Source organism: Lithobates pipiens, unplaced genomic scaffold (genome assembly GCF_037356315.1).
Source record: "Lithobates pipiens isolate NorthernLeopardFrog02 unplaced genomic scaffold, aLitPip1_a1.2 Scaffold_22, whole genome shotgun sequence".
In the NCBI taxonomy this organism is placed as follows: Eukaryota; Metazoa; Chordata; class Amphibia; order Anura; family Ranidae; genus Lithobates; species Lithobates pipiens.
Window position 1 is genome coordinate 57,956,804 of NW_027507784.1, and position 13,528 is coordinate 57,970,331.

Sequence of the window (13,528 nt, forward strand, 5' to 3'; positions counted from 1 at the left end):
TCGGACAAAGTGCCACACATGCTCAGATCAGATTCCTAGACCAAAGCTATTGGCTACTAGCCTGAATGTAGTCCCGTCGTAACTAAATTAGGTCATCACGTTACGAACAATTGGATTTTCCAACAACTTTGTCCGACCGTGTGTATGTAACACCAGTTTCGGACAAAATCCGACGAATTTTGTTGTTGGAATGTCCGACCGTGTGTACAAGGGCTAAGACAGGATCTCCCTGCTCATCTCCATAACATAGGCAGGAGATGTTCTGTATTTCAAAGCCCCATACACACTATCAGATTTTCTGCTGATTTTTTTCCTTCAGATTTACCAAAACCATATAATATGAGGTCAAGCCTTATGCAATCAGGCAGGCCCCTCGCACTACATGGTTTTGGTAAATCTGAAGACAAAAATCAGCAGAAAATCTGACAGTGTGTATGGGGCTTAACACTTCCCATTAACACTGCAGAATTTACAGGCTGGCACTGGATTCTTGGCAGGATCAACAAGTACTTTTATGCTTCTGGAGCAAATATCATAAAATGCTTTCTAAGGTATATTTAAAAGTGTTACTAAACCCACAACAGTAAAATCAGTCTGTATATCCAGTAAAGCATGCTTGTTATACTGTGTGTAACAAGGCAGTTTGATCCTGTTTTTTATGGTCCTCCCTTTCTTCCACAGTCCCCAATCCATCTTCTGATAGTACAAAGCCTTGGAGGCACTCTGCACATGCTCAGTTTTGGTGTGTAGGGCCGCGTACACACGCGGGGACTGTTCGCCCAACTTTGTCCGCTGAACAGTGTTTCGGCGGACAGTCTGCCCGTGTGTGGGCTTTCAGCGGACAGTTTCAGCGAACAGTCTGCTGAACAAAGTTTTTCGGAAATTCCGAAAAACTGTCCGCTGAAACTTGGTTTCAGCGAACAGTCCCCTCGTGTGTAGGCTTGTTCGTCAAACTAAGTTCCGCGCATGCTCAGAAAGGATTTACACGCCGAAAGTTGTAATGCAGTGTATAGGACGTCGTATTTTCCGTCCCGTCGTACGTGCCGTTCACGTCATCGCGCACGGTTTCAGCAAACTGTTCGTTCGTCGTGTGTGGGCAAGTCCGTCCATGCTAATTTTGAGCGGACTGTTCGCTGAAACTGTTTGACGGACAAAGTTGAGCGAACAGTCCCCGCGTGTGTAAGCGGCCTAGGAGTTTGTGTTTACTCATATAGGTAAATAGTTTTTTGTTTTTTTTGGGGGGGGGGGGTTTTGGGGGGGGGGGGACAGGGCCAATCACCACTGTCCAGACAAAATCAGGGGTCCGGCAGCCTCATAGGACAGTCAGAGGAGAATGAAACCTCCTCCTACAAGCTTAAGGCCAGACACTCATAGAAGTCATAAGACTACTATATACTGCTGATGAGAAAAGGTATTTAGCAGTTTATATTTACTAAAATAACTGCATTTCCATGTTCTATGTTTAGTAACACGAACAATAATAAGCAAATAAGAGAAGCTCGCTGTTAGGATTTATACATCTTTTAAACCTGTGTTAAAGCAGAACTCCACCCAATTAAAGGACAATTCAATTTTTTTAATTGAACGACAACAGGAAAAAGAGTTTATTATTTTTTTAACTCCACAGTTATTATAAGAACTTTGTTACCGGACAGATCTGTACATTTAGATTGGGAAGAGTGATCTGTTGGGTTACATGTGGCCATTTTTGGCATTCCTTACACCTAGGCAAAGGTATTTATATATATAAAAAAAAAATAATAATCACATGAAACCTGAAGTGACATCAGAGGTTTGAAACTGTCACTGCTACCACTTTGTACGGTCTACATGTTAGCCCAGCTGCTACGTGTCTAGGTCAAGGGTCTCAAACTGGTGGCCCTCCAGCTGTCGCAAAAGTAAAAGTCCCATGAGGCATCACAAGCATGACTCCCACAGGTAGAGGCATGATGGGACTTGTAGTTTCGCAAAAGCCGGAGGTCCACCAGTTGGAGACCCCTGGTCTAGATGATCACATTTCTGGATACTCTGGTTTGGAAAGCAGTCTTCTGGTTCAAAAACTTGGCCACAATCCCCCCCACTGAGCAGAGGCACAGGCCTTCATATTGATCATCAGTCGGTGGGTCACCACAGCCAGGCATTTAGCATTTAGCAAGGAGATAGCTCTCATCATCAATGGTAGCTCTCATGTGTAATCCCAAACACAACACTACCTGCCTGGAGTTTGCATGTTCTCCCTGTGCTGGTAGGTTAATTGGAATCTGTCTAAATTGTCCCTAGTATGTGTATGTATGAATGTGAGCTAGGGACCTTAGAGTGTAAGCTCCTTGAGGGTAGGGACTGATGTGAATGAACAATGTATATGTAAAGCGCTGCATAATTTGACGGTGCTATACAAGTACCTGAAATAAATAAATATGTATTTCGATTTATTAAAAGGTGAGCAGCAATGCTAAATTTCACCAGCAGGAGGCACTGCCAATGTAGTCTGTAATCATAATACAGTACTAGGTCCCCCAGTACCCAAGCTGTTAATGGATGGATTACCTTAACATCTCCAAACATAGAGGGCAAGTCATGGGTCTTTGTTCCCAAATTAAAGTGGTAGAGGATATCCTCGGGTAATAGGTCCAGATGGGGGTTTTTAATGTGTACAAGTCCTTTGCTGTCAGTAAATAAATACAAAAAAGAAAAGAGTCAAAAATGAAACATAAAATCTTGTAAAATAGACTCCAAAGTTTTAGGAAGCACTGTTAAATTAAAAGTCAGAATAAACAGATTGGAGAAACCACATATGGAAATTTTACTGAACTAAAAAATATTTACAGTAAGGATTCTTTCAGACCAGTGGCTACACAGTAACAGCCTAATGCTCCGTACACACGATCGGATTTTTGGAAGATTTACCCCCCTTCATGACAAGGCCATTTTTTGCCATTACTGTGGGGGAGGTGCTTTTACTAGGGAAAAGCACAGATCCGTGTTTCTCATGCCTTCTGTACTGACAGATTGGCGATCTGCCTAGTTTCTCCCTCTGTACAGAAGTATTGCGGGTACTGGTGGACTTTGCGGGTACATGGTTGTCCCCATTGCCTCTATTCCTGTTCTGGTGGTCACTGAAAATGTGGGAATTTTCTTTGACTTTCAGTAATACTGGTCATCGGCACAAATCTCTGCACTGGGGACCTGGGTCCACACACCTGTTGTGGTCAGTATGAAGGGCTCACATCCTCCCTGCTGGACTATTTACAGTATATTGAGAATACAAAATGAGGTACTGGAACACACAGATGTCAGGAATTATGCCTTAGAGATATCCCTGTTAGACCCGGTTCACACTGATGCGACAATCGCTCCGACTTTGGAGGACTTGTCGGATCAAAAGTCCAACTCCATTCTGTGCAATGGAACCGTATTAATCGGTGCAACTTGAGTCGCTCCAACTTACAAAAAGGTTCCTGCACTACTTTTTTTACGACAACTTTGGCACGACCTTAATTGACTTATGTTAAAGAAGTCATGTGCAAGTCATGCCAAAGTCGTGCTGGGGTCCGACTTCAAAGTTGCGTGCCTTTGAAGTCAGGTGTAGTGTGAACCCAGGCTAAGGCTCGGTTCACATTGCTGTGACTTGGGATCCAACTTGTAAAACCCAAATTTTACAAGGAAAGGGGGAAGGGGAATATGGCACTTTAAATGAAGCCATGGCTTGGCAAGGCCACATGCTTCCATCCCTATCAATATGGTACAAAAAAGGAGGGCAAAAGGGTGGAACTTTGAATGAAACATTTAGCAACAACTGAATATTGGGTGGACATGTAAAAAAGTATTTATTGGTACAAAACACTGATATACACACATATATACAAAGAAAACTAGGGAAATGAATCCCACATAGTAACCATGATAATATGGATATCAATTGCATGACATAGTACATCACTAGAATCCACCAAATTTGATATATACACACACACAACAAGATAATGTTGGATAATACAACAAGATAATTCTTGTATGACCCATGACCTCACTATTCCCACTAAATGGATAAACATTGTAAAACTGGCCACATAATTGGTACAATACACGGTATATATTGGCTCTACGCATTTTGTGGTGTATAACCACTCATCAGGAGCAGGCACGCGGTAGATCTATAATAAAAAATAGAATAAAAAATGGGTCTAATTATTCTGTCATATACCATTATGGGAGAAGGGGAACCCCCCCCCCCACCACATGTTATTTACAGAAAACCTTGTACTGGTGGTGTAATGCTGCGAATCGTGGGTCACCTGGAGGCATCATGTTCGGAAGCCGTGGTGTGGACATTGAAAGTGCTCAACTATCTTCACCAATCTTTTACAGCAACCCATTTGGTTGGTTCACACACCACCCCAGATTGCGCCTACCGCCCACCGCAGCGTACTGTGGCATTTTGGCTCTCCTGCACGAATCGCCATCATTGTATATCGGTCTGCACAGGCACTGTTGTGGGTGGGTGTGTGCCGCTGCACTCTCGCACCCGCTGAAAGAGAGTGCCCGTGGGTCAGGCGGACTCTATGTCTTTCGGCGACCCGCGATCCCCTAGTACAGAGGCAGAACAGGGATCTGTTTTTGTAAACAAGGTGGATCCCCATTCTGACAGGAGACTTGACAGAGATCTACTGTTCTCAGTGATGGGGAACAGTGATCTCTGTCATGTCCCAGGCAGAGCCCCCTACCGTTAGAACACAATTAACCCCTTGATCGCCCTTAGTGTTAACCCCTTCCCTTATAGTGTCCTTTTTACATTGATCAGTGCATTTTTATAGAGCTGATGAATGTAATAATGTCACTGGTCCCCAAAAAGTGTTATATGGGGTAAGATTTGTCCATCGCAAAAAAAAAAAAAAAGGCAGATTGCTGGCATAACCAGTAGAAACAAAGAAACAATAAAATATATACATATACATATATATATATATATATATATACACACATTATTTTTTTAGCCAAAAATATGTGGAAGAATATATATTGGCCTAAACTTATGAATAAATTTGTTTTTTAAATGTTGTATTTATATTATAGCTAAAAAATAGTTTTTTTCAAAATAGTCGCTGTTTATTTGTTTATAGCACAAAAAATAAAAACCGCAAAGGTCATCAAACACCACCAAAAGAAAACTCTATTTGTGGGGGAAAAAAAAGGATGTAAATTTTGTTTGGATACAGCATCGCATGACCGTATAGTTGTCCGTTAATGCAACGCAGTGCCGTATCACAAAAAATGGCCTGTCCATTAAAGCGGGAGTCCGCCCGGAGTTCCGCCATTTTTTTTTTTTAAAAGCCAGCAGCTACAAATACTGCAGCTGCTGACTTTTAAAATAAGGACACTTACCCGCCCAGCGCGCCCGTGATGTCGGCACCCGAAGCCGATCTCTCGATCGTCTCTCGGGTGCTGCCGCCGCCATCTTGGGTATGGGAATCAGGAAGTGGAGCCTTTCGGCTTCATTTTCCGGTTCCCTACTGCGCATGCGTGAGTCGCGCTGCACAATAAGGATGGACCCGCTGCCTCTGGGATCTGTGTGTTTCCCAGCAGGCAGCGGGGGACTTTCGGAAAGGGGTGTAATCTACGCCCCTTTCCGCAGAGAGCTATCCCGGAAGTGGGTGCAGATACCTGTACTGTACAGGTACCTGCACCCCCCTCCCCCCTGAAAGGTGCCAATTGTGGCGCCGGAGGGGGGGAGGGTTCCAATGAGCGGAAGGTCCACATTAGGGTGGACCTCCGCTTTAAGGGGGCAAATCTTTCCAGTCCTTAAGTGGTTACATTTCCACCAAAAACTGATGTGGTAAATTTTATAGAACACTTTTGGTTTCTTCTGAAGTTCAAAGGTAACTTTATATAAGGGTAGGGAGTCGTTAACAAGTTTCATCCAATGTGTCAGATCATGTTGAACCCTTCCGGGATAACAGAAGTGATTTCTTGGGGAAAAAATTACAATACATAAATTATACGGTATACATAGCAATCTCTTTTTAACTGATTCTGTATTTCAGTCTTTATGGTGCACTTAGTTGTTCATCAATGATTATTTCATTGTCACAAAGCAAATAAAGTGTTGGGTCAAAAAGTCAAATATTGAACAATGGCTGGCCACCCCATAAGCAAAATGTACCCCATCATTTTCAGATGTCAATAGTAATTGGTTTAGATCAGAGAATGCTTTGCTGATTGGGTGTTGCACTTTACCTTTAATAAGTGATAGGATAGTGGAATTGTTTCAGTATCAGATGTATGTGTGCGAATGGTACAGACATTATCCCCCCTTCCAGCATGATGTATATTGGAAGCCAAGCACAGAGACAGACAATCAGCTACTACTGTGTAATCAGAGGACTGCATAAAACAATAAGGAAAGACACTTCTCTAGATAGATTCCACTACACCAATACACATTTCTTCTATATATCCTGAATACTTACTTTTCATAATTGTCCCTCTCAGCCAACTTTGAAGTGCTGTTATCTGCTATGATTGGAGCCATCGTTATTTCCAGAGCTGCCTTCACTTCTCTACAGAGCCTTCTCCCAGATTCTGCACCTCCAGCATGTACTATTACTCTGACATCATCATCTGGGGTGTCTTAATAAGGGAACGTGACATCACGTGGGTTATGCCTCACTGAAGCGTCTGGTTGGCTGGGCAAGTGGAGGTGTTGTCTCTGATTGTTTAACTACCCCCTCCCTGGTTATTGATTAGTCCTTCTTTGAAGGGTTAGGATTTCTATGCTGGGTAGAAAGAAAAACTTTAAGTTACTGATTAACTACAAAACATATTCACAGTAACCACAAAATGATAAACAGCAATAACATTCCATTTTAACACATTTGTGCCTTTTATTTGAGCCCATAACTTTCAATGTATTTTTCTGTTTCTGTGCAGTTTACTTTATGGCCCTTAGAGGTCACTCAAGATCATTATTTCTATTGCTCCAATAGGACATCCTGGGAAAGTGCTGTCAGATCCCAGGTGAGAATGGGAAATATTTATGGATGAGATGAGGGATGAGCCCGATGTTCGCCGAACAGTGAACATTATGCCGTGCTCGTGGCAAATTCGAAAGCCGTGGAACACCGTTAAAGTCTATGGGACATTAACATGAAAAACCAAAAGTGCTAATTTTAAAGGCTTATATGCAAGTTATTGCCATAAAAAGTGTATGGTGACCCAGGTCCTACCCCAGGGTACATGTATCAATGCAAAAAGTTTTTAAAACTGACGTTTTTTTAGGAGCAGTGATTTTAATAATGCTCAAAGTGAAACAATAAAAATGAAATATTCCTTTAAATATCGTGCCTGGGGCTGTCCTTAGCATGCATGTAAAGTAGCGCATCTTTCCCATGTTTAGAAGAATACCACAGCAAAATTAAATTTCTAAAAGAAAAAAAATCTAATTTAAAACTACTCGCAGCTGTAATGAATTGTCAGATCCCAGTCTGGTATAAATATTAAGGGGAACCTCGCACTAAAATTAAAAAAACAAATGCGTGGGGGTCGCCCCAAAATCCATACCAGGTCCTTCAGGTCTGGTATGGATATTAAGGGGAACCCTGCGCCAAATAAAAAAAACGGTGCCCAAAATCCACACCAGGCCCTTCAGGTCTGGTATAGATTTTAAATGTAACCATGCGCCAAAATGTTAAAAAAAATGACGTAGATGTTCCTCCTAAAATCCATACCAGACCCTTATCTGAGCACGCAACCTGGCAGGCCTGTAGGAAAAGGGGGGAAACAAGAGAGCGCCCCTCCTCCTGAACTGTTCCAGGCCACATGCCCTCGATATGCAGAGGATGCTTTGGGGTCCCACCAAAGCAACTTGTCCCCATATTGATGGGGACAAGGGCCTCATCCCAACAACCCTTGTGGGGGTTCTGTGGGCAGGGGACTTATCGGAATCTGGAAGCCCCTTTTAACATGGGGACCCTCAGATCCTACCCTCCCTTGGGTACATTGTACCCCTACACATTCACCAAAAAAAGTGTTGGGGGGATGGGGACAAGGTGCTTTGGGAGGACCCCAAAGCATCCTCCCCATGTTGAGGGCATGAGGTCTGGTATGGTACAGGAGGGTGGCGCTCTCGTGTCCCCCCCCCTTTTCCTGCGGCCTGCCAGGTTGTGTGCTCAGATAAGGGTCTGGTATGGATTTTGGGGGACCCCTACGCCATTTTTTTATGTTTTTTTTTATTTTTTGGTGTGGGTTCCCCAAAAAGCCTGTTAATTGACTGGGGGGAGAACCTTTTCAAAGGTTTTTATCTATATTATCGGGATCCGACAATTCATTACAGCCGCAAGCAGTTTTAAATGACTTTTTTTTCCTTTAGAAATGTCATCTTGCTGTGGTATTGTTCTACACAGGGAAAAATGCGCTATTTGATAGGCATGCTAAGTACATCCCTCTGGCCTCATATTTAAAGGAATATTTCATTTTTTTTGTTTCACTTTAAGCATTATTAAAATCACTGCTCCTGAAAAAACAGATGTTTTTAAAACTTTTTTTTGCATTGATAAATGTCCCCTGGGGCAGGACCTAGGTACCCAAACCCTTTTATGGCAATAACTTGCATATAAGACTTTAAAATTAGCATTTTTGATTTTTCACGTTCATGTCCCATAGACTTTAAAGGTGTTCGCTTGCTTGTATGAATATTTTGCCTGTTCGCATGTTCTGATGCAAACCGAACCGGGGGATGTTCGGCTCATCCCTAGAGGAGATGATCACCATTTTAATAATTGATATTAAATTGAAATAATGATAACCCCACCTTACAGATGCATATAAATATCTGGATGGTCATATATGGATTAGGGGAAAAAGACAGCTAAGCAGCTCTAAAATATTAGGTGTGTGCAGCTTAATGCATTAGTGTGTGCACCCCAAAGCTCAAAAATATACACATTCATATATACATAAATAAAAAGACACATACACTCTTATAAATACATTTTAAACTGTATTAAAACATGGATGGTGTCAGTAGGGCAGTGGACATGTCAGGAAGACAGAGGTTGGTGTCAGTAGGACAGTGGGTGGTGTCATTCAGTAGAGCAGTGGACATGTCAGATGGACAGTTGGTGTCAGTAGAGCAGTGGATGTTGTCAGTGGAGCAGTGGACTTTGCCAGCAGGACAGAAGACAATGTCAGTAGAGCAGCGGACAGTGTCAGTAGTTTTTATTTCTTATTATTTTATTTTTATATTATATTTTACAAATGTTTAAATTATTTAAAAAAGAATGTAAATTTTTTTTACAACTTTTTTTTAGGAGCACCATTGGGGGGCTTTGGTGAAATATCAAGGGTCTAAACAGACCCCTGATGTCTCACTTTTGAGATGGTAAAAGGGACTGAGGACAAAGATTCCCCAGCACATTTCTCTGCAGACTCAGCTGCACTGGACAGTGAATGAATGGGGAAGTGCCCCTGTGCTGAGCAACTTCCTGTTCATTTAAAAACGGAAGCATAGTAAACTGTGTTTACTATGCTTCAGTTGTGCATTAACACAGTGAGTGATCGGTACCAGTCAGCAAAGGAAGGGGCTCATACATTACATATTTACCAGCTCCTTCCCCTACTCTCCATTCTGCCTGTAGCTGCTAGAAAAAGGAGAGGAGGAAGGCTGGCAGCACTGTGGGGTAAGGGGGGGGGGGGGGGGTGTGACTAGGGTGACCATATTTCCAAACTGCATTTGGGGACACCTCCCCCTTCCCAAAAAAAGATGATTTTAAAAAACTCACCAACGAGTGTTTTAGAGCAGCGGTTCCCAACATTTTAGGCATGGGGGAGAGGGTGGCTGGGGGAGGGGAGAATGTAGACTCGGAGCTGACGGGAAATTCGGTGGCTGGTGTGATTTGTCAGGCAAATGGCTGGTGTTGGCACTTAAATCATCTTGACACCATCCTTGATATGGTGTCAGGATGATTAAATCACATTATTTCTATTACTACATTGTAATATATAATGAAATAGTTCAAATCACCATACTGCAGAATCACCGGGAACCCTGAGCGTGTCACTTGCCACCAGATGCAGCATGCCACCATCACCTGCCACCAGATGCAGTTTGTCTCTTGCCACCAGATGCAGCTTGTCTCTTGCCACTGTTGCTTGCCACCAGGTGCAGCTTATCACTTGCCACGGTCGCCTGCCACCAGATGCAGCTTTTCGCTGGCCACCAGATGTGTGTCTTTTATCACCAGGTGCAGCTTGTCACTTACCATCGTCGCTTGCCACCAGATGCTGCGTGTCACTTGCTACCATCGCTTGCCACCAGATGCAGCATGTCACCTGCCTCTATCGTCTGCCACTAGATGCAGCTTGTCGCCAGTGCTATCGTGGGGTTTATTCCTCTGTCAGTTTAATTCCGGGACACTTTATTGTCCCGAAACTGGGGTGCCCAGGACCTGGGACAGACCTGCTAATTGTGGGACTGTCCCAGGCAGTTCGGGACACCTGGTCACCTTAGGTGTGACATGGAGGGCCAGGCAACGGGGAATATGCACCCCACAAAGGGTGATTACTGTGTGCCCAGGCACACCTAACACACCCTGTGCACATGCCTATGTCTATAATATAGTTTAAAATAGTGATATATTTCATCCCTTCTTCCATATCTGTGCTTTTGATCTCCGCCAGACAATGGAGGACCATGCCTGAGCAATGTTTGCTGGCATAGACACTTGTACTGCCAAGGTTGCATGTGACAGGGTGACAATGTAGAAGCACAGTTTGGAGACAGTTGTCACCCTATAACAGAGATTGCCTGAATAAGGAATTTTAAGGCCGGATTACCAGGTAACACTGAAAGCTGCAGATTTAGAAAGACTAAAAACAATTTTGTGCTATATTACATTAACATGAGATTTTACCGATTCGTTATAGATCAACTTTGATATCTCTAATAAGTTCCAAATTGATCTCAAGTTTATCTCAAATGCAAGCCTTTTTTGTATTGAACTTTCTTCTGAGTCTGAAGTCCAGGATGGCTTGGGTATGCCTAAGGGGCCATTCAGACTAATGCATTGTGGGAACATGTGTGTTAAAGTGCAGTGACAGATGAAAGTGCAGATACATACACTGGTGACATGCGGAGCAACACAATACCATGCGTTGCAGTGCAGTGCACTAACAGAAATTTTACATGCTCCTGGTTTTGTGCATTAGGCAGCCCATTCAAATGAATAGGCTACCATAACATAACACAGGTTTACTTGCGGTATAAAACATGTGTTAATCCACTGCAATGGTGTGAATGGGCCCTAAATGATAACGCTTTAAACTACCCCATGACACCCCGATGAGAAGAGTCTGTGTTGCCCAAGGCTACCAGTCAGATTGCAGATGTCATTTTTAATGTGGTCTAGAAGCAGAACAATTCAGCAGATTGCTATGGACAGCATTAGCAGCCCACAGGGCCTGATGGAGAATCAGAGCTGGATCCTCAGATATTTCACACTGAGCCTTTAGAAGTTCTATCTAGCCTTTGGGCTTCTATTTTTTTAATGAAATGGAATAGAATTCTTTTTTACTAGTATTTACTGTAAAATGTCTGCTAGGATGAAAATATAAATCTGCAGTACAGAAAAATGGTGTTGTGTTATGGACAGAATCCGATGTGTGCACATAGTTTGTAAATGAAGGGAGGAGCAGGCATGGTTGGGACCCCTGACCTCAGTGGCCTTTCTGCACTCACTGAACCCTATCTACTAGTATTATTCCTTTGCTCTTTGGTATATTGTTGCTTCACATGAACCCTCATGGCCCAGCCATACCGGAGCAATCTGTTGCGTGCATTGCATTAATGCAGCCCTTGAATTATAATTATCAATGCTCCGCGATAAATCAAAAAACACACATTTGAGTGGTACCTATCAGATGCCTTATCTCCCAACTTTATGAGATAGGGCAAAAGAGGCCTACAAAATGTACAAATCACATGCTGTACTTTGCACACAGTGCAGTCATTTTGTATGCAGGTGCAGCGGTACCCCCGTAGGGGCTCCTCAGTTTTGTGGTCTGTCTGTCACTCTGCCCAACCAGGCACATGATTTCAAGCATCCAGAGACACAAAACAGTTCTTCTACTTGTTTATGTATTTTTATTGAGGGGTATTAAACTTGGATAGGGTAAGGGAGAATGGGATGCCTACTTGATTGAAACTTAATTTACACACATCTTAACCTATATACACCTCCGTATATACACCTCCTCTCTTCTCTCCAGCACATCACTTGCTTGTAGACGCCTCTCTTCAACGCCTTCAGCACATTGCTTGCTTGCACTTCTCAGGCCAATTAGCACTGTTTTGTAGGCCTGGCACTGACTCCACCAGGCCTAAGGTGATTGCCTCTTGCAGACAGGGACCACTGGCCCCTTTAGTGTAGCAAAAAGTGATAGGTATCCCCATTGCTAGCTGTCTATGGGGCTGCTGATTCCAGTACCACTTCTCCAGGCCCTGCCAGCCCTCCTGGCTGCAGCTGCCTCTCCCCAATGCCAATGCCACCACAGTCTACTCCACTGGCTCTGCACCCATCCCAGACGACACTCTCCCAGTCCTTTGCAGGCATGCCTCCCCAGTCCTCTCCTGACTGTGTGTCACTCAGCAGCCCTCTTGGCTGCACCCTTCCTCCCTGGAGGCTTGCCTGACAGTGCTCTCTCCTACTGTCTTCTCCTTGCTCCCATGGTTCTTGTCCAGGACACCTCCATGTGTCGTGAGAAGGGTCCTGTCTACTCGAGCCCCAGGCCCAAGGTCACCCCCCCCCCCCCCTAGACTGGGGAGTTCCCTCAAAGGCCACCGACAGCCTAGCACTCCATCTTCAGCTTCCTCACGAAACAACTGCTTCTCCAGCTAGGCTGACCCTAGGTATTTAAGGAGGCCCGCCCCCTGCAAATCCAAGCTGCGGATTGGTCAGGGCTCCTCAAAACAACCCAAACTGCTCCACCTCCCTTCACCACCTCTCTTTCCAGAAAGTACCAGAACATTCTGGAAAGAAGTGGGCGGTCTTGATGATGTTGCTTGTGAATCACCAGCTCTACACCAAGCCACTCCCAACCCAGATCAAAACAAACAGGTCTAGCTACCAGCTAGGTCTACCTAAATTGACCTATTCTGCGAAAAAACTATTTACATCCATCTAGCAACCTAGAGGGTGATAAACTCACCCCCCCCCCCCAATCCAGCTAGTTCCTTAGCTGGGAAATGTAGAAAAAAATAGATCCTGAGCCCAGGAGTAAGGGCATCCCATAGAATTTACAGTTTTGGAAGGGGAATAAACTGGAACAGGGCTATGTACAAATAAATACGTACAAAATTAGAAGATATTTGGTTGGTATTTACATCATACTATACACCCAAATACAGATCCCTGTAGCTAACAACAATATAACATAACATTAAAGTTTGAGCCAGAGCATCTCTCCTTCAATATAAATACTCTGCCCGCAGGGTCTTCACTCCAGCCGCCCTCTTCCAAAGAGATCCTGTAAAGAA

General features: G+C 43.7%; 1 protein-coding gene across 1 annotated transcript in view; it reads right to left on the reverse strand.

The window, feature by feature from the left end:
- Window positions 1-6,614, reverse strand: part of UPP2 (uridine phosphorylase 2) — a 42,269-nt gene extending 35,655 nt beyond the window's left edge. The window contains exons 1-2 of the mRNA XM_077447651.1: window positions 6,468-6,614; window positions 2,548-2,665 (exon numbers count right to left, since the gene is read on the reverse strand). Coding sequence (XP_077303777.1) covers window positions 2,548-2,665; window positions 6,468-6,529 — 180 coding nt within the window. The 5' untranslated portion in view covers window positions 6,530-6,614. The remainder of the gene's footprint in view (window positions 1-2,547; window positions 2,666-6,467) is intronic.
- Window positions 6,615-13,528: the final 6,914 nt, after the last annotated feature.